At 37.7% G+C, this 19,394-nt stretch overlaps 1 protein-coding gene across 1 annotated transcript; it reads right to left on the reverse strand.

Annotated features, from left to right (window-relative positions):
* Nucleotides 1-1,525: 1,525 nt before the first annotated feature.
* VPS26C (VPS26 endosomal protein sorting factor C) lies at nucleotides 1,526-18,705 on the reverse strand. The gene is made up of 8 exons (XM_015826214.1): nucleotides 18,626-18,705; nucleotides 13,097-13,240; nucleotides 8,947-9,096; nucleotides 7,827-7,907; nucleotides 5,192-5,266; nucleotides 3,763-3,913; nucleotides 3,078-3,230; nucleotides 1,526-2,121 (listed from the first exon to the last, which is right to left on the reverse strand). The coding sequence occupies exons 1-8, from the start codon at nucleotides 18,680-18,682 to the stop codon at nucleotides 2,039-2,041; spliced, it is 894 nt and encodes a 297-aa protein (XP_015681700.1). The 5' UTR covers nucleotides 18,683-18,705; the 3' UTR covers nucleotides 1,526-2,038.
* Nucleotides 18,706-19,394: the final 689 nt, after the last annotated feature.

The raw sequence follows: 19,394 nt of genomic DNA on the forward strand, positions 1-19,394 counted from the left end.
TATGGTTTTATTTACATGTTTTGCAATTATTTTGGTTTATTTACATGTTTTGGGTGTTGTCCTCACTTTGATATTTGGTTGTTTAGGAGTATATTTTTAAAAAGAATTTATAAAATTTAATTCTAAATCCATCATGAGCTGCTGTCATTCTATGATCTGCCTATTAGTTACTATTACTATTAGTTACTATTTAACTTGTTTTTGGATCTTCAAAATTTCCTGTGAAATAGGTTTTATACAGGTAGTTCTTGACTTGCGACTACTTACAAGCCCCAAATTTCCATTGGTAAGCAACACGCTTGTTAAGTGAGTTTTGCCCCATTTTACGACCTTTCTTATCACTGCAGTTTTAAGCTAGTAACACAGTTAAGTGAACCTGACCTCCCATTAACTTTGCTTGTCAGAAGGTCGCAAAAGGTGATCACATGACCATAAGACACTGCAACTGTCATAAATAGATGCCAGTTGCCAAGTATCTGAATTTTGATCATGTGACCATGGGATGCTGCAATGGTCGTAAGTGTGAAAAATGGCCACAAGTCACTTTTTTCAGTGCTGTTGTAACTTCAAATAGTCACTAAAGGAAATAAGTCAAGAACTACCTGTAATTCTTTTTTTCTCATTTTTTGTGAGATACTTCTAATAAATTTAATAATGCCTTTTTAGTCTATGCTTGTTCTTATGACCAGCTTCACTGATGATAATTTGGTTACACATGCTTTCAGTGTCTGAAACCATAAGGCTTACTTTATATTACAGACATTAGTTGGGTTTGCAAAACCAAATAGCAAAGCACAATCACATACACATACCAAGCCTGGGCACTAGCAAGCATAGCAAAATGGGCTCAGTTAAATTAAAATGACTTAAATTAAAATGTCCTAGTGGGTATCTGTGAAGAACAAAATATGCTCTCAATTATTCTATGCAATTCAATGAATCACAGCTAATTTTATTTATGGACAAACAACATTTAGAATATATGAATGATTTATTCGCATCAACAATCAGATATATGAGGTGTTAGGTAAAGTTTACTCTCTATAGTATTGCCAAGCTGATGCTACATCAAAAGTGAAATGTATTCAATATATAGTCCAACATCTTCCAATGGTAGGCAAAGTGCAATAATTCTACCTTCTCTACCTCTACCTCACTCTTTCCTCTATGTTGCCCCAAATTATTTTCATGTCATTGTAACAGCAATCTGGTGACAAGATGCCAGCACTGAATCATCTCAGCTTCTCATGACTAATCCTCCAATTGGTTATTAAGGTCAGACCAACATTTTTACTAATTAAGATATTCCCCAAAAGAAATTAATGCAAAAGTCTTTAGATGCTAGCAGAGGTAACACAAATGTCTAAATTCAACTTGTTTTGAATAGTTTAGGTCAGGGGTGTCAAACTGCCGGCCCATGGGCCGGACGCGTCATCCAGAAGACGTGTTCACCCCATTGCTGGCAATGGCAAAACCGACCCGATATGTTGCGCGACGTCAGGTGATACGAGTTTGACATGTTTGGTTTAGGTGCTTCTTTTATTATGTCAGTCAAATATTTTGATAAATGCACTTCCCATCTCTCATGACTGAAGGGATATCCATCTCTCATGATTCATGGGGCATACTAATGTTTCCAAAGTTAAGGTAGAATTTGCTTAATATGGTAGACTAAGACATATATACAAAATAATTTTGGTCAAAACAACATATTGCTATAAGCAACTCTTCCTCTCAATGTCTAAATTTCTTACTCACAGAACTCTTATAAACGAATAAGAATAGACAGGTGTAGGCCATGTAGGCCCCATTTCAACTTAGATTAACACTTGCATTACAATGCCATTACAGACAAATGTGAACGAGTGCTAATTGGACACTGACTTATTGGGTCAGAACATTGTTATTGTAACTTAAAATTCTGGTCAATCATTTATAAGGCTGTATTACTGGTACTTAGTGCCTGCAATGCCAGTTAGTCTGATGACCAACAAGTAGGAAGCATCTAGTCTGAGCAATAGTTGTAAAGCAAACCTAATCACATTCTGCAGAGTTTCAGTGGAAAGTTCTCTGTGATTAAGTGATCATCATGCAAGAGGACAACGATGTTAACTTCAAATTCTGTGAGAAAAAGAAAAAAAATATTCTGGAATTAGCACAGATTATTAGGTCTACCATCTGGAGTACCTGTAGCATAAATAAACAAAGTTACTAGTATAGCAAAGCATAAAACAGTATATATTTAAAATAATAATAATAATATAAAATAATATGTCCTAAAATATTATTCTAAAATATACCTAGCAATCCAAGCTTTTGCTTTTGCTTAAACTAAACTCATGTTTGGGAAGGGGGTAAAAACACTCTAATGTAAAACTTTATTTGAATAATCATAATAATTATATTGGAGCTTGAAAGCATTGCTTTTCTATAGCAGAATCTGCTTTTAAACAGTTTTCCTACAGGGATCAAAAGTTTCTTCATCTTGATTTCATTTTGGAAGTCGCTTCAAAGCTGAACTCTGTACAATATTTCTGACTGAGCAGAAACCATTTATATTTATATGTTGCTGTTGATACAGCATAATTTTTGTGATGTACTGATATCCTGTAATTTAATGTATTGTTTGTTTTATATTGTTTTAATCATAGATGTTCTTGTTGTTTTGTTTGCTGTGCATATTTTATATTATGCATATGTTAGGAGATGCACTGAATTCAGTTGATACAAGACGTATCAATCAACCATAGGCCTTTATAAAAATTTGTGGAGGAATCACATTTGAAATACCTTTATACTATAATTATGATCACTACAATTCCAGAAAATTGTCAAGAAAAGAAAGGCGATACAATACAATCAAATGCCTCGACAGCACTACCACAAAGAAAGTTAATGAAATCGCAGTTTGTTTTTATCTCAGACAAAAGTCAAGTAAAGGAAAACATGATGGAGGTATGTACAGCTGATATCCTATCAATGGGTTTTTGTTCTACATGCTGGGTGACTACAATGGAAATAAAGCATTAGACAAAGTCCTGTTTGTATGGTTTAACAGTTTAAAATGCAGTTCTTACCAACTTTGAAGTTTGTAGTTTCCAGTGTAGGACATGTAAACAATCTTGGAAAGACCATATAGATTGGAATAGGAAGATTTCTGCAGACATCGCCATCAGCAATCTGAATGTTCTGAATCTCAGTGGCATCTCTAGCATAACCTTCAGCACAGCCTTTGTAAAAACGAGATACAAGCGGCATTCAGAGCCCCCAACTTACTAAATAATACATTATAATGCCGGCAGGTTTAATAATTAAACATTCATCATCAAGATCTCTCTGAGTCACTCATATAGGTTTGGTGCCTTTGAGGAGCTGTTCCAAATCACTCTAGAGCTGCGGGAGGAACTTCAAATATGAACTGTATTAAAAATTAATAAAGTTAATTTAGTATTACACAGATCTGGAACATTCATTTCAATTTTCTGGAGATGGCTTCACTTTGGAATGAATAAAAACTACATCAAAGCTTCAATTATTTTTTATATGAGATTGGTAACTGCCAAATAAACTCCACCAGTTTGTTACTAATATATACCATTATCCCAACTGGAAATATCTGGATGTGGATGAGGGCCCAACTATCCTCTAGTGTCTGTCCAACTATCTAGAATGACAGAAGCATTTGACAGTCACAACTCAAGAATAAACTTCTGATTCTGTTCTCCAACACCAATTTATGCACTGGCAGATATAAAGACATACCACAGGTTTCCACTCGTACCAACTGGAGTTCAATGCTTTTAACAGCAGCATCTGAGTTCATCACTATCAGCTCCCCTGTTAGAGGTTGTGTTATGATGCAGTTTGTTGAATTGAGATGACCTCTTATGAGAAATTTTGGAAGCAGTGCTCTCTAAAGGCAAAGAGAGAGAGAGAGAGAGAGATATGTAATTTATATATGGTAATTGAATGTACAAATTTTGTTTTTTTCACATATTTTCATTTTATAGCATGGCTATTTGTCTCTTATTCTCAGTTCAAAGCGGAAGAGAAAAGAAATTACGTTTTGCTCTTTCATCATCTCTCCTTATCCCATTCAATATCTTTTCTTCAAAACAGAAGTGAAATATATATAAGCAGCAGGTGCTTTTCTAAAATATGTTTAATGTGACATGCAGTTAACTCCTCAGACATTATATCTGTAGGCATAGTTAACTGAACTATAATATACAGAAAACTAGGCACTTCATAAAGAATGGGTTGGATCCATACTTAAGTCATCTTCACAGCATACCTACTGAAATCAGTGAAACCTAAATTAATTATCATAAGATGCAAAATACTTAAAAGAGTAATCCCCTATAGAAGCCTTATATAAAGAAAGGGTACATTCCTCACTGCAAATGAAGAGAATGTTAATGGGCCATTTCAGGAAACCTCCCAATATCTTCTTCAGGAGTCTCAACAACATATAAAGGATATGAGCAAAGGCCTGCTTCCCAAAGCGAAGATCCATTTCAAGCTGTCAGGAACCCTTTGAAAAGCAGCTCCTTTGAGATTTTCTCCCAAGCAGTGATGGCTTTTATTAAGTGCTGGCTCTATCAAACCTAATTTTGCTTAACTGATTTTTTTCCCCACACTGAGAAAGACCTATTTCACACACACACACCATCACTTGGAAAATTAGACGGATTTAAACCCTTTAATAAAAATATTTTCTTCCCTCACTCCATATGCTCCTATCCTTCCTCCAGCTATTTCTATACAATCATGGTTTGTGCAAATCATGGTTTGCCCAGCTCAGATACAATGGCAAGTTACGTTTTGCCACTAAATCAAAAGTGGAAGAAAATTGGAGCATGCAAATGAAGAAGCACATGAGCACCAAATTCTTTCATATGGTTTCAATGTTTGGCCCTGTTCCACTGCTCTGGGAGCATTTTTTGTTTTGTTTTTCTTTTTTCTGCTTCAAGTTAGTATGGATTCCTTGCAACTATCTAGACAACTCCCCGCAGTTTTCTTGGCAAGGTTTTTGGAAATGGTTTGCCATTGGCTCTTTTTTAGGGCTGAGAAAACATGACTGGCCTAATACCACCCAGTTGCTTTCATGCCCAAGGTGGAACTAGAACTCAGTGTCTAGTCTGTTGCCTTTAACCACTACAGCAAACTGGTTCTCTAAAATGGTTCTTACCTCTTTCACATTCTGTAGTGTTTCAGGAGTAATAGTAAAGTCTACAGGGCTTGGAGTTGGCTTACCCTTCTGAGGCTACAAAAGAATGAAAAGAAAGTTCAGAACTAAATCTAGTAGTCATTTATTAGTTTGAGAAAGTGTATATTTGAACTCATATACTTTATGTGTTAGAAGAGCTAGAATAAGTCACTACTAGAATAGTCTTGCCAAGAGGTTAATCAAGCTTCACGTGGATATACTATTTGAAGCATGCTCTAATCAAGCTAAAAAGTAACATCTAAAAATTTTCTATTCCATCTAATGATAATGAAAAGCAAACTCATATTATAACTCATATTATAACCAAGGCCAGGCTAGTATTTTAGGGCACTGAGTGTAGCATCAACTATACCACTGATGGCGAACCTTTTAGAGACCGAGTGCCCCAAAACCGCCTCGCCCCGGCCCTCCTGCCCGCAGGGCCATCCACCACCTCCACAGCCCGCCACAGCAGATTGCCCAGGCAGCCCAACAGTGTCATGGTGGCCATGCACTCTGTCCGCGCCCCATAGCATCATCTGTACGCGATGGGGTGCGAGGGCGGAGTCTTGTTCCCACTGCTCGGCTGCCATGTCCTTGGCTGCACTGCTCTGTGCAGGCTGCGCCCGGGGTGACTTTCCTCCGGGGGGCCTGCTGGTGAGGAGGGGGCTATGGGGAGTGGCGGGGCTGGGGCGATGACATGCATGCCCACAGAGAGAGCTCTGAGTGCTGCCTCTGGCACCCGTGCCATAGATTTGCCACCACTGAACTATACCTACAGTATGATATTATACTGTGAGCTCATTATTAAGCTCAAATTCCTATCCTTGTTTTATTTATCAGATTTATGTTCTGCTTTTCATTCAGGAGCTTTGAGTGACTGGCTTGAAGTTATTTTGCAAATTTCTATGACTCTGTGGCTTAGAATCTGGGTCTCTGCTCTTAGTTCAATATTTCCCTTTACAACACACTGACTACTGCTGGACCTATGTAGAACTTCTCTACCTCCTTCTTCAAATGTATGTGTACATGAACATTTATATATAATTTTAAGTCATGCAAACACTGATAGAAAAGTAGTAATTATGTTGCCTGCTATAAGGAATACATGCTTGTTGAACAAAGTACAAATAGGTATGTAAACCTTGTATTTCTTCTCTAAAAGTAAGTTGATTGAAGTCAGAATGGGATTTTCTTTTTTAAAAAAATGTATGCTGAAGCAAGAAGAGATAAAATTAAAAATGAATGAATGCTGAATGATCATAGATGACCTTGGATACCAAACATGATTGATATGAAAGAAATATACTGATGTGGCTTAATCATATAGACCGGGGGTGTCAAACTGCCAGCCTGCAGGCCGGACGTGTCACGAGGAAACCACGCCCACCCCATTGCCGGCAATGAGGAAAAAGTTCCGATATATCGCACGTCATGTGATGTCGCAAGTTTGACATGTCTGATATAGACAATGAATTAGCATCAAATTGTGAAACAGCTGTATGAAAAAAGAATGGATGGGAAGACTAAGAACGTAATGATTGAATGCAGTTGTTGAGATTCTGAAGGGATCTTCACTGTCAGGATTAAGAATGGGAGGCATGGTGTTACATTGGTTCTCTCCGTTCCTCTGCAGTTGGTTTCCAGTTGGTGTTGATGGGGGTGGTAGTGCTTGAGCCTGAGGCATGACTTGTGGGGTGCTATAGGTTTTAATGCTTTTATCCTTTCTACTTAACATCTACATGAAGCACCTAGGTAAAGTAATGTCAAAACAGGAAACACAACCACTTGGTCTTGTCAACGGTAAATCAAATCTGTTCCTACTTATCCAGACCCCAGCAGTCTTCAGGCATAGAGACAAGACCTTAACAGCAGTGGCAGAGTTGACGTACACAACTGGGTATTACCTACATGCCCTAGCCCAGTGGTGGCGAACCTATGGCACGGGTGCCAGAGGCGGCAGTCAGAGCCCTCTCTGTGGGCACACGTGCCATTGCCCCAGCCTTGCCTCCGCCCGCAACCTCCTCACCAGCAACCCCCCTGGAGGAGAGTTGCCCCCAAGTGTGGTCCACGCGGAGCAGTGCAGCCAAGGACATGGCAGCCAGGCAGCGTAGACAAGACTCTGCCCTCCCACCCCAACGCGCATAGTTGACGCTGCGGGGCGCGGGCAGAGGGCATGGCTGTCATAGCGCTGCTGGGCTGCCTGGGCGATTTGTGGCAGGCCCTGGAGGCGGTGAGTGGCCTTGCAGGCAGGCAGGGTGGGGCGGAGTGGGAGCGGGGCAGGGGGTGTAGTGGGGTCGGGGCCAGTGTTTGGGCACTCGGTCTCTAAAAGGTTCGCCATCACTGCCCTACCTGAATTCTTAGAAAATTTAACATCACATAAATTCCGGAAAATGCAGGGAAACATGAACTATGTTGCATTGGTACCTGAACCAAGGAGCTCAAGCTTTTGCATACATATGAGTTTCATTCTGCAGAGAAAAAAATAGCTATACTGTAGATCTGCTTAACTGCATTAAGTTCATATGCTCCTCTGGGACTTTTCTATACAGTCCAACTACAACAAAAGCAATATATTCACAAGTGTCTAGCAATTAATTCCTAAAAGCAAACTTACTGGTGAATGGACAATATATTCGCAAGATTTTGTCAAATCCTTGGCCAGGAGAGAACGTCGCATATCACATCGAAGAGTATACTATACAAATATGCAAAACAGAAAGGTTATTATCCTCCTCATGAAATAAAAAAATAAATTTTTATTACTAATTACGGTACTTTAAATTTTGTAAATTGGTATTTTATTTATTTGTACTATAATTTGTATCTACATTGGAAATGCTGCCTAGAAATGCATTATTTCAAAATGTTTGTAGTTTAAAGTAAGATATATTCTAAAAATCTTCCAGTTCAAAAAAAGTTTGGGCATATTGCTGAAAATCAAATCCAATGAAAACAGGAATTAAAAAAACAGCAAATATAGGATTTCAATCATCTTTTGCTACTGGGCTAAATTTAATTATCATCTCCTTAAAACTATAGTAATAATAAAGGCACGATTAGAAATAAAAAATATTGCAAGGAAGAAGGGTAAGCATAGTGTTTTTCGTAAGACTATGTTAATGTCTTGGATAAATTTGAATAATCTGCAAAAGGAAGGGAAGCAAATAGTTTTGAGACACAACTTTTTGCAGTAAAATCATTAGTTCAAAGGAAACTTCCATCATAAATCATAGTGAGTTTTGTTAGTTAAAACTTCCATATGTTTAACCAATAAAAATATAGTAGATTAGATTAGACACTGAGCCATATCAATTCTGAATTAAATCTTTTGCCAGAGAGCTTCTGTTATGCTATACTGTAGCTTACAGGAAGAAACTTCCTTTGTAGAGGTTTGAGCTTATGTTAGGTAAGATGAATCTCATTTAAAAAAAAATCAGATTGTACATTTCTATGAAGAACCTCCTCTTCAGTATTTTTCTGATTTGCTCGGATTTTTAATTTGCTTCATTTTAAATAATGGAAATATGAAGAAAGTATTTGAAGCTGCAGTTTTTCGTAGTTCTTTGGGGATTCTTTAAACCTAAATAGACCAAAGAACTCACGCCATCAGACAACTCTTTCTTTCATTCTTTTAATGGCATGAATTTCCTTGGCCTGATCTTTAAAAAAATTAAAGCAATTGTGTACAAGCACCATAAAGAGCAAAGTTTTCTTAGACTATCATCTATTCTCACCTGGATATTGACAAAAACTCCATGGTAAGTTTCATAAAGAATTTTGCCTCCTTTTACTTGCAGTGGGAACTCAAAAGGAATTTCTGTTTTACCACTAGGCAGTTTTCCAGATTTTACCATTTCTACTGTATTAGTAATCAGTTGAATAGGCTGCAAAAACAAACAAAAAATTAGAAAGACTAAATGTTAATTGTCCTTCATTTTTGGTTGCAAGCAAAAAGCTTATGAATTTCTGAAAATGCACATTTTTAAGGGTATCTTAAGAAATAGAGCAGCAATGCTGTCCATTCGGGTTGAACTCTTTGAGATTACAGAGGTATAGTGTGGACTCAATTGCAAACAATGCTAGACACTGTCTACACATTACATTAAATTCGGCACAGACATTCTATATTCTTATATGCTCTACTGAGTGGGGAGAAGTTTTCTGCATCCACCTGCTCTGGTCATCACTTCCTCCCTTTCATACATAAGAGACAAGAATAGATAGCAGATAGTATCTATGAAGCTTTCCAAATGGTGTGGTATATGTATGTATGTGTTATGTGTGTACATACATATATACCTATATACACACGCTGCTCAGTCAGGCAGCTTATAAATTTAAAAGATACACACATGCATATATACAATCTTTTTCATTTGTACATAACTGCTTTCAAAAATAGTAAAAATAAAAAGGCTTATGTTACATCTGAAATAATCTGCATAATCTAATTGAAAAATTAAGACATGCTCACTGCTCAAAATTCTCAAGATCCAGTTAAAATGTCCTCCACCCTTCCACTTCAATATTTATGACTAGTCTGATCAAGACTGCATTTCCTATCATATAAAATGAAAAAGTATTTTTCCCTCTTCTGAATAGTTATTTCTTTAATTTAATTTAACTACTAAACTTTTAAATCTTACCTGGGGGAAATCTAATAAATGTTTATAAAACACATTAAAAGAAAATAAAAAGACATTAAACAGCTACTTTACACGGTTACTAACAGAAGGTATAACACTATTTTTAGGAATTAAACATTATCTTTTGTGGTGAAAGAACCTCAAATAATGGACAATGTTTTAAATGTAGGGACACAAGGATAGGTTTGTTGGTATAGTCACCATCCAGCTCATTGTTTTTTCCTATACTCTTTCTACCTATTTCATTAACTGCGATCTACTAAGATAACATGAAGCAATTGTTTTGGAAAAGAATCTTACTTATTCATTACAGGCAACTTACTAGTCTCAGATAGACTACAATATTTATGCTTACTACTGATAGGCAAAAACCATAAAACTCAATTTATAGAGTTTGCTATATATAACTATTAAACTAATTATCTGTACCAAAAAATTAAGGTTATTAAGCTTATTTCATAATAATGAAATAAGCCCAGATAGTAAATCAGTTGTAATTAAATTTGTGGGCTTATTCCAACCCCCCAACTATAACCTATTTCAGAAAAATGTAAAATTCTCGTGTCAGAAATTCAGGAAAGGGGGAAATTATTAATTTAAATGTAAAAAGATTAAAAACTTTTATAATAAAAGCATAGATTTATATGTGGCCACATTGATGAAAGGGATATTTGCAAGCAAGTCATTATGGGTGCATGTTGATCCCAGGAGGTAGTGTAAATGATGGATAGCTTTTTGAATAGTGCCACATCTGCAATAAATATTCTTGTCCTCTGGGAGAAACCCCCCATTTTTCCAAGTGATCTTTAGTTCTAGCCAAATCAATGGACAATCTATTTAAACATCTCCACACTGTGCTGATAATGGAAGTATATGGTTTTGATGTTGGAAACAGCGAACAGAAGCATGTAAAAAAGAAAGTGTACTTTATGCTTTGTTTCAATGATCATGGATATGCTCATCCCAACATATTCACTGGCTAAAATACAAGATACTGTATAGAAATGCAACATGCAAGAAGTATTAAGAATAGTAAACAAAAAAAACCCAAGTATCTAGGAAGTATTTTTTTTAAACTTTATTAAATTTATATGTCCTCCCCCTGCCCCCCACATAAAATGACTCTGGGAGGCCTTCAATAAAACCAACTGTTAAAACCAAACATATTTAAAACCAATATTTAAAACCAATTAAATAATTAACATAAGTAAAAACAAGATTGTGAAAGGTGCCATATATGGTGCTGCAGGGGATGACCAGACCTGATTAAAAAAAACACATTCTGAAGGCTTTCCAAAATGCCATAAGGGTTGGGGCTAACCTCACCTCAGGGAGAATGATGTTCTAGACTAGAGAGTGGGTGCCATAGCAGAAAAGACTCATTTCCTGGGTCCCATCAGCTGTAATGCCTTAGCAGCTGTGACATGCAACATGCCTCTCCTGCTGAACCTGATGGGGTGGGTAGAAAAAATCAGGGAGACATGATCTTTTAGATAACCTCACCCCATCAGTAACCAATACAATTCATGGAGCAGAGGTGTAACAGTGTCCTAGGAAGATCCAAAACTTCCCATGCTACTATAGTTTGCACAAGCTGAAGCTTCCAGATACTGTTCAAAGGCAATCTGATATAAAGTCCACTGGGAGATTACCAGGTGTAATTATGAGTAGAGCTTCATGATCTAGGAATAGGCACATTTGCCACACAACACAAGGTTGCCTAATGGCTCTCCTGGCCATGATTGCGTCTCTTCCTTGAGCAGGAGTCAAGTCAAGAAGGACACCCCAGATTGCAGACCAGGTCAGTTTGGAGCAGTGCAATTTCATTCAGTGGCAGAAATGGTAAAGTCTCCAAATCCAAAGGCTCTAAAACATAAAGCCACTCATTCTTTCTTGCCAGGGTTCAGTTTAAGCCTGTTGCTCCCCAACCAGCCTCCAGACATCAGGTCAGGACATCAAAAGCATCACTTAGTTTGTCAGAAGCAGAGATACAGTTGATTATCATCAGCATGCTAATAATATCTCCCATAGTGACAGATGATTTCTCCCAGCAGTTTCATATAAATGTTAAACAGGAGAGGAGAGAGCACAAAGCTCTGTGGCAGCCCACACAGTAGGGGTTGAGGGTGGGATCTCTCACCAATAAGCAACACCGACTGCTACTGGCACCATAAGAAGGAAATGAACCAGCACAATATGATGTCGCAAATTCCCAATCCCTAATACCAATCCAGGAGGATACCATGGTCAATGTTACTGAAAGCCACCAAGAGGTCAATGACACCCAGTATGGATGTACTATCCCCATCCTGCTCCTGAATGCTGACTGAAAGGGATCCAAATAATATGCTTCATCCAGGATCTGTGGAAGCTGCTGTGTAATCACTTTCTCCACTTCCCTAAAAAGGGAAGGTTGGACACTGGTCAAAAGTTGTGTGGTATGGTGGGATCCAGTAATGGTCTCTTGAGGAAGGGTGGGGGAGGGTATGAACCAACAACCCTGTAAGAGATAAAGGAACAACCTCTCTTTCAAGGATAAATTCAACACTGCAAGAACCCACCCTCGTCGTCCCAAGCAGCCTTGGTCAAACAGGAGGGTCAAAATGACCGAACTCACAGTTGTAAGGACCCTTGGGCCCAAAAGACTCAAACTGTTCTCAGATAACAAAATAAGACTATGTTCCAGGCATTTCCACAGGACTTGAATCAAAGCTGGAGTCTAACAGGGAACAAATTTGAGTGGGTTCAGGTCATCCAGAAAAAGGCCACTGGGCAGAAACCAATGAATGCAATAAGAGCAGAGAAGTATTGTGATTTCATTACCCTTACCACCACAAAGTAGATCTTAATAGCAACTCTCATCTGTGTTTGAAGGAGTTCATCCTCTGTTGACATCCAGAAGTACTCTAGATGTCTTCTCTCCTATTTCATCTCCCTCAGCATCTCCATAAACCATGATGAGGGAGTGATGAGATCCATTAGAAACAAGAGATCACATGGGGCAATCTGATCTAAGGCTAGAGCTGGCATCTTGTTCCAAATGGCAACTAAAGGCCTTCACTGGACCATGCAGTAGATCCTCTGGAACACTCTCCAGGACCCTCTCCAGGGTTCCTTGTGGGTCAATTGTCAAGGGTGCATTGATCTAATAAGTACAACCTCTTTATATTTATATTCTTCTCATATAAAGAACACTGTTAAAAAGTGCTCCATAATCCATGATTTTTATTGTTTGTACCTTAACAGAGTTGCAGAATGCTTCAAACACACCAACACTTTTAGCACTGAGCTGCAGATTTACAGATCCATCCATTGTTAATGAGATTCCCTGATGCTGGATTGAATCTTTACTTGTTATGACCACCACTCCAGTGAGAACTTCCTAATTGGGGAAAAATTGAGAACATCATATGAATCAGTTTGATGCTACTTCTTACATTTTATATATTATAATTTAAGTATAACAATACAAAAATTATTCAAGAAATACCAGTACACTTAGTATGTCAATATATTGCATGGACTTTCTTGATTAGTTAGAAGTAGGTAATATTAATATAATATTATATTAAGCAATATTTTAAGTAATATTAAGTTGGCTTGCAAAGGTACTCTTCGATTTAGGTATCTTAGATTGCATAGAATAGTGGCCAAAATGTGCTAAAATGTGCATCAGCATTGTATCCTTACAATTAGCAGAGAATGATGCTAATGCTATGGCATGACTCTAGCTAAATCTGATCACCTAATTTACTCTTCCTTTACTGTATCCAAATAGTTTTATGCAGAAACCTCTTGTATGATGTGGCAGAGATTAATATCAATGGACCATTTGTTGACAATAGTATATGGAACATGGCAACTTGAAATGCAAGAGGGTAAATGGCAAAGATCACAAATAAATGAATAAAATGAAAGAATGTATGTATGTTGGGCATTGATTAGTAAAGATAATATTTCACCTTTTCATTCAGAAACTCAAGATAGTGTACATAATGTATTCTCTTATTTTTTCCCCATAATAACAATGTGAGGTAAGTTGGCTGAGAATGGAATACAGTTTAGTCACCATTCGTATGCAACACAAGAATATATATAAATCAAAATGGTTTTGTCTAGATGTCATGCATGTGCATATAATAAAATTATATAAGATAGCATGAATTGGTGCTATCTACGTTGCTATGGATGTATATTAAAATAGGAATTCATAAGGTGGTGATAATTGCTTATTATAATTCAGTAAATAATGATAAAAGGGATTGGGTCATGTGGAATCCCAAGAATGAATAAGAATGGTATTATTTGATGTGTTTACTTAGAAAAGTCTTTAAAATACACAGTAATTTGGTTTTCTAGTTAAGGCACCAGGCTAGAACCCAGGGGTTAGTGCAGGGGTAGGCAACCTTGGCTCTTTTATGACTCGTGGGTTCAACTCCCAGAATTCCTGAGCCAGCCATGCTGGCTCAGGAATTCTGGGAGTTGAAGTTCACAAGTCATAAAAGAGCCAAGGTTGCCTACCCCTGGGTTAGTGAGTTCTAGTCCTGCCTTAAGCACGAAAGCAAGCTTGGTCACTTTGGGCCAGTCACTCTCTCAATGCAATCCACCTCACAAGATTATTGTGGGGAAAATGGGAGGAAGAAGTATTATGCTTGTGGTTTTAAGTTATTTATAAACAAATAATAAAGGTGGAGTATTAATCCATTAAGTTTATTCATGAGTACAGAAGATAAAGGATTGAATAGTATGGCTGAGTTGATTCCTTAGGATGAAAAATGTAGAAAGTTGGTGAAAGCTACAAGGGTTATGAAAGGTTCTAAATGTAGGAGAGATCATTGTCAGGCAGCGTTAAAACTGAATCTTTGTTTTTAAAAATGATATAGTAAAAAAGGAGAGAAGCTAAACACCATAGTGAAAATCAAATGTCTGCAGGAAGAGAAAATATGAGTCCTATATGGAGACATTTTGGAAGACAGATTAATCTCTCATCAGAATGAATGGGGAAAAAAAGAAAGAGAATATGAAAGCTACTTTGAATAGAATGATAAATAATGTTGTTACAAAGTGCCACCAAAGCATTCAGTTACAACAATGGAAAGTATGAAAAAGGATGCTTGATGGAGTAAGGAAGTGAAAAGGCTGTTAATGAGAAAAAATAAATGTTAAAAGAATACTTCATAAAATAAGCATGCTACAGGATATTTTTTAATGCATATAAGAAAATGGAAGGTCAAAATAATGGAATAAAAGCAAGGAAGGAATGGTTATGATTTAAATAGTTGGATAAAGTATAGAATAATTTTGACGATGAAACAATAAAATTTTTTTGGAAGAGAGTGAAAAAATAAAGAAACCTGTAGAATTAATATATTTAATATGAAATAATATTTAAAAATTTGTATGGAAATTATAGTAATGTCAAAAGAAGAATTGAAATAAATGCTATAAGTATCTAAGAAAAAACGGTTGAAAAAAAAAGTAATAAGTATTATGAAAATGGTAAACTGCAGGCAGAGATGGTATAACTGGAAAATGATAAAATAGAGTGGTTTGCTTATAAAATGATTGTGCAACGTTAAACATTTATGTGAAAAATGCATTTGAACTTAGTGTTTGGAAAAATGTTTTTCTTATTTCCCTATTTTAAAAAAGGTAAAAGGCATGAATGGCAAAACTACTGAAGAATTAGTTTAAGCAGGCATGTAAAGGTGTTTGGCAATATTTTGATTGAAAAGATATCTAAGGGGACAACATTTGAGAAATGCAATGTGGTTTTATGCTAACAGGATCTCTGGCAATGAGATCTATATGAATTTGAGAAAATTTACTGTACAATTCTTGATCAGAAAAGTATACAATAACATGTATATTCTTGATGACAGAATGATTTGCATAAATCCTAAACAAGGCAAAAATGATTGATGTGTGATGAAAAGAAAGCATGTAAGGAAATAAATTGAATACTTAGTGAATCACTTCGAACAAGAAGACAAAGATGTCCATTTGGTTGTTCATTGTATATATGAATAAATATTAAAATAATGTGTGTGACATTAAAAGTGTATTGGCTATGGACATGAATATGTGTGTATGTTTATGTGAAGACAATGCCAAGAACAAAAAGGATTTCAGAAATATATCACATAGATAAAATACACCATGGAGTACATACCTGAAACAAATTAATAAGAGATTATAATTGTGCTTAACATAAATTATTCAATATTTCCAGTAAACCTTAGAAAGTACAATGCAATGAAGTGAATAGTTCTGAGAATTAAGTGTGCAGTTCAAATCTATATACTGGATCAAATCCATAATCCATATTTTAACAAACCATGCATAGCATATTTCAGTGTAAAAGAACTGTAAACAATTTAAACAATTTACTCTGAAATTCTGCTCCTATATCACTCACATATAAAATAATGTAAATTAATATAAACATTAATATAGAACTGCAAATAATTATCAAGGAAATATTTTGAATTGAAATGTTAGAATCTTTGGCCAATCCACAAAGTCTGGGATTCAAAAGGTAGGGGCACTAAAGAGGTATCCTTAGGAGAATTTTCTTTATTGGTTTTATGGGGGAGGAAATGTATTTTCAAAGACAGTGAACTATATGCAGTATTCATTTTTATACTACATTTAGTAATCTCATTGCATTATTTTAAGAATGCAAATGCAATATGCATTTGATTTACTCACACAATTATCATGGTTAGTGCATTTATTAAATGTAAAAGTATAATTTATTCAAACATTGTTTTTGTTCTTTTCATTTAAAGTTTTATTTTTTTCTAATAAATAGAACTACAAATTTCAAGATTCTGAGAAACCTAAGTATCAATTTTATCATTTGGATAAGCTGGGGAAAAAAAAAACTTCAAGACATAATAAGCAATCTTCATGTTAATAATTAGTTATTTTCTTTCAGCCTTGTCAAGAACAGATTCACCAACCCCTAGATTGGCAACATAAAAATCGTAAACAAAGCAGGCACTGAATCCTCCTTCTTCCTTTGGTGGAAAACCCAAAGGCTGCTGAGGGCAGGAAAGCCTCTTTCTCTTGCATTGCAAAATTGTAGCCCAGTTTCCCTATACAGGGAAAATAATGCTTCATGCACTAAGTCAGTGGTTCTCAACCTGTTTAATGCCGCGACCCCCAACCGGTCGTTAAGTCGAGGACTAAACCGGTCGTAAGTCGAGGACTAAACCAGTTGTAAGTCGAGGACTAAACCGGTCATAAGTCGAGGACTACCCAACCGGTCGTAAGTCGAGGACTTTCCCTGCCCGGGAGCGCCGTGCATATGTGGTTCCGCCCCCTGCACCGGCCGAGGCGTAGCTGGCAAACGGCAGAGACAGAGCAGGCCGACCACCAGCTGGCCCAGCTCAAGGGAGGTAAGGCACCTGCCGGAAAAGGGGAAAAAAATGGCGGACAGCCTTGCTTGGCGACCCCCGTGAAATGGTCGATCGACCCCAAATGGGGTCGCGACCCATAGGTTGAGAACCGCTGCACTAAGTAAAATGTCTGCTTGCTATAAGTTAATAGAAAATATTTGAGAAGGAATAAAGGAGCACTTCACATGGCCTTTTTATGGCATTTATTTATTAGTAAGTTTGTTATTATTAGTCCAAAGTTTTTCAGTTCTGCCAATTTATTAGCAATCGCCCCCAACTGTCTTTTTCTTATTTTGCAGGGGACAAGGGGAGTCTGAACCTTCACAACTCTATCGCCTGTTCACCGCCCTGAGTCCCGTAAGGGAGATAGGGCGGTATATAAATTCAATAAATAATAATAATAATAATATCTTGGCACAGAGAGAAATATAACTCCTTTCCAGCAAGACTCAATGCCAGTGTTCTTTTCAGTCTTGGCAACTTTAAGATGAGTGGACTTGTTCATTGAGGAATCCTGGGTGTTGAAGTCCACAGAGCTTCAAGTTGCCAAGGGTAAAAAACACTGCTTTACACAACAGGCTCCAATTCTGATCTTCTAAAATCTTGAACAATCTTTGTTACCAGGAACAAAGCCTTCAACTCCAGGACTCCTAGTACATGTTTTTTTTCCTATGAATACAGGAGTTGTTCTCCAAGGCCATTGTTGCACTTCATAAATTCAATTTATGACTCTGGAGAAAAAAAACAGAGCCTATAAAATGTTAGGGTTATCCCCAACTTAGTTAATGATACCAAAATGCTACAACAGTTTAAACAAAATGTATAACCTAATTCTTACAAAACAGATATTCAGGTGGCAAAGCGATGTTGTGTAAAGTCTCCTTTAGAATGTAGCTAGGTTACATACGGAACTGAACGTCCAGAAAAAAAAAAATCCTGCACACAAGATGTCAGGAAGACGTCTTTTTTTTTTTTCCCCTTCGTGAACGTGTCCATTTTGGTCAGGCGGGCATCTTTAATTCCTCTCCCTCTTCCAGGAGGAGGATTTCCAGAATCATCCGACCGACCGCGATCTCATCTGCTACTCCAGACGCTGACGCCCAGATCCCACGGCTCCAGAAACCTGCGATCCTAAGGACGCTACTTCCAAAAAAAAATAATAAAAAAATAAAGAAAAACGCGACTGGAAAAAAAAAAGAGAGAGAGCTGAAAAACGGCTCATAGGCGCCGAAGTCTTCGGAAATGCCACCAGTTAATCCCAAGGAAGATCGTGACCAGATTTCAGCGCTCTTTCTTGCCCAAATAAAAAACATCCCTCCACAGCGCCAGATTTGTACGGCAGCCCCTGCAGAGAGAATGCTCACCCCGCAGTGATACACCTTGTTAGCCCGCTTGATCTTGATGTCCAGCGTGGTACCCATTCCGACGACGCCCAACCTCGGGGGGGGGGGCACTCAGATCACGTGGCTTCCCAACCGGCCCTTTCCACGTGACTTCAGCCAATTTTTTTTTATTTATTTTTTTGGGAAGCGGGAAATAGGAGAAGCTTGTATGGCCGAAGTCCGTTTTCTTTGATTTCCTTTCGTTGCTGACTCCACCCTATGACAGGGCGGGGCGCACCGACTGTCACATCTGACTCTCAGTCCCGTTGCTCTTTAAGGCGCCATTTATTATTTCGGACTGGGCTCGCGGGCTGCCTCGTTCCGGTAGCCCTCGCTCCGCTTCGCCCGTGTTTCGGTCCCTGATCAGCAGAAGACGTGGAGGATTTTATGCGCGCATGCGCGCTTTTGTCTCCCCTGGAATTTCAACACGAGACTCTAAATGGGGAAAGCGAGGACGCCAACGAGAGAGAAATCAAGGCCGCTCCCTCCGCCCCGAAAGCCCATTTGGCAGGGAACCCCATTTCCCAGCAGGCATTGAAAAGGAAGTTATACCTACCTGACGTAACCCGCATGCGCCGTGTAGGTGATGGTTACGCCCATCTGAATGCCGTGTTTCGTTTTACTTTTAGATCAGGGGTTCTCAACCTTGGCAACTTTAAGACTTGTGGACTTCAACTCCCAGAATTCCTCAGCCAGCTTTGCTGGCTGAGGAATTCTGGGAATTGAAGTCCACAAGTCTTAAAGTTGCCAA

Source organism: Protobothrops mucrosquamatus, unplaced genomic scaffold, assembly GCF_001527695.2.
Source record: "Protobothrops mucrosquamatus isolate PMUCROS unplaced genomic scaffold, P.Mucros_1.0 scaffold_207, whole genome shotgun sequence".
Taxonomy (NCBI): Eukaryota; Metazoa; Chordata; class Lepidosauria; order Squamata; family Viperidae; genus Protobothrops; species Protobothrops mucrosquamatus.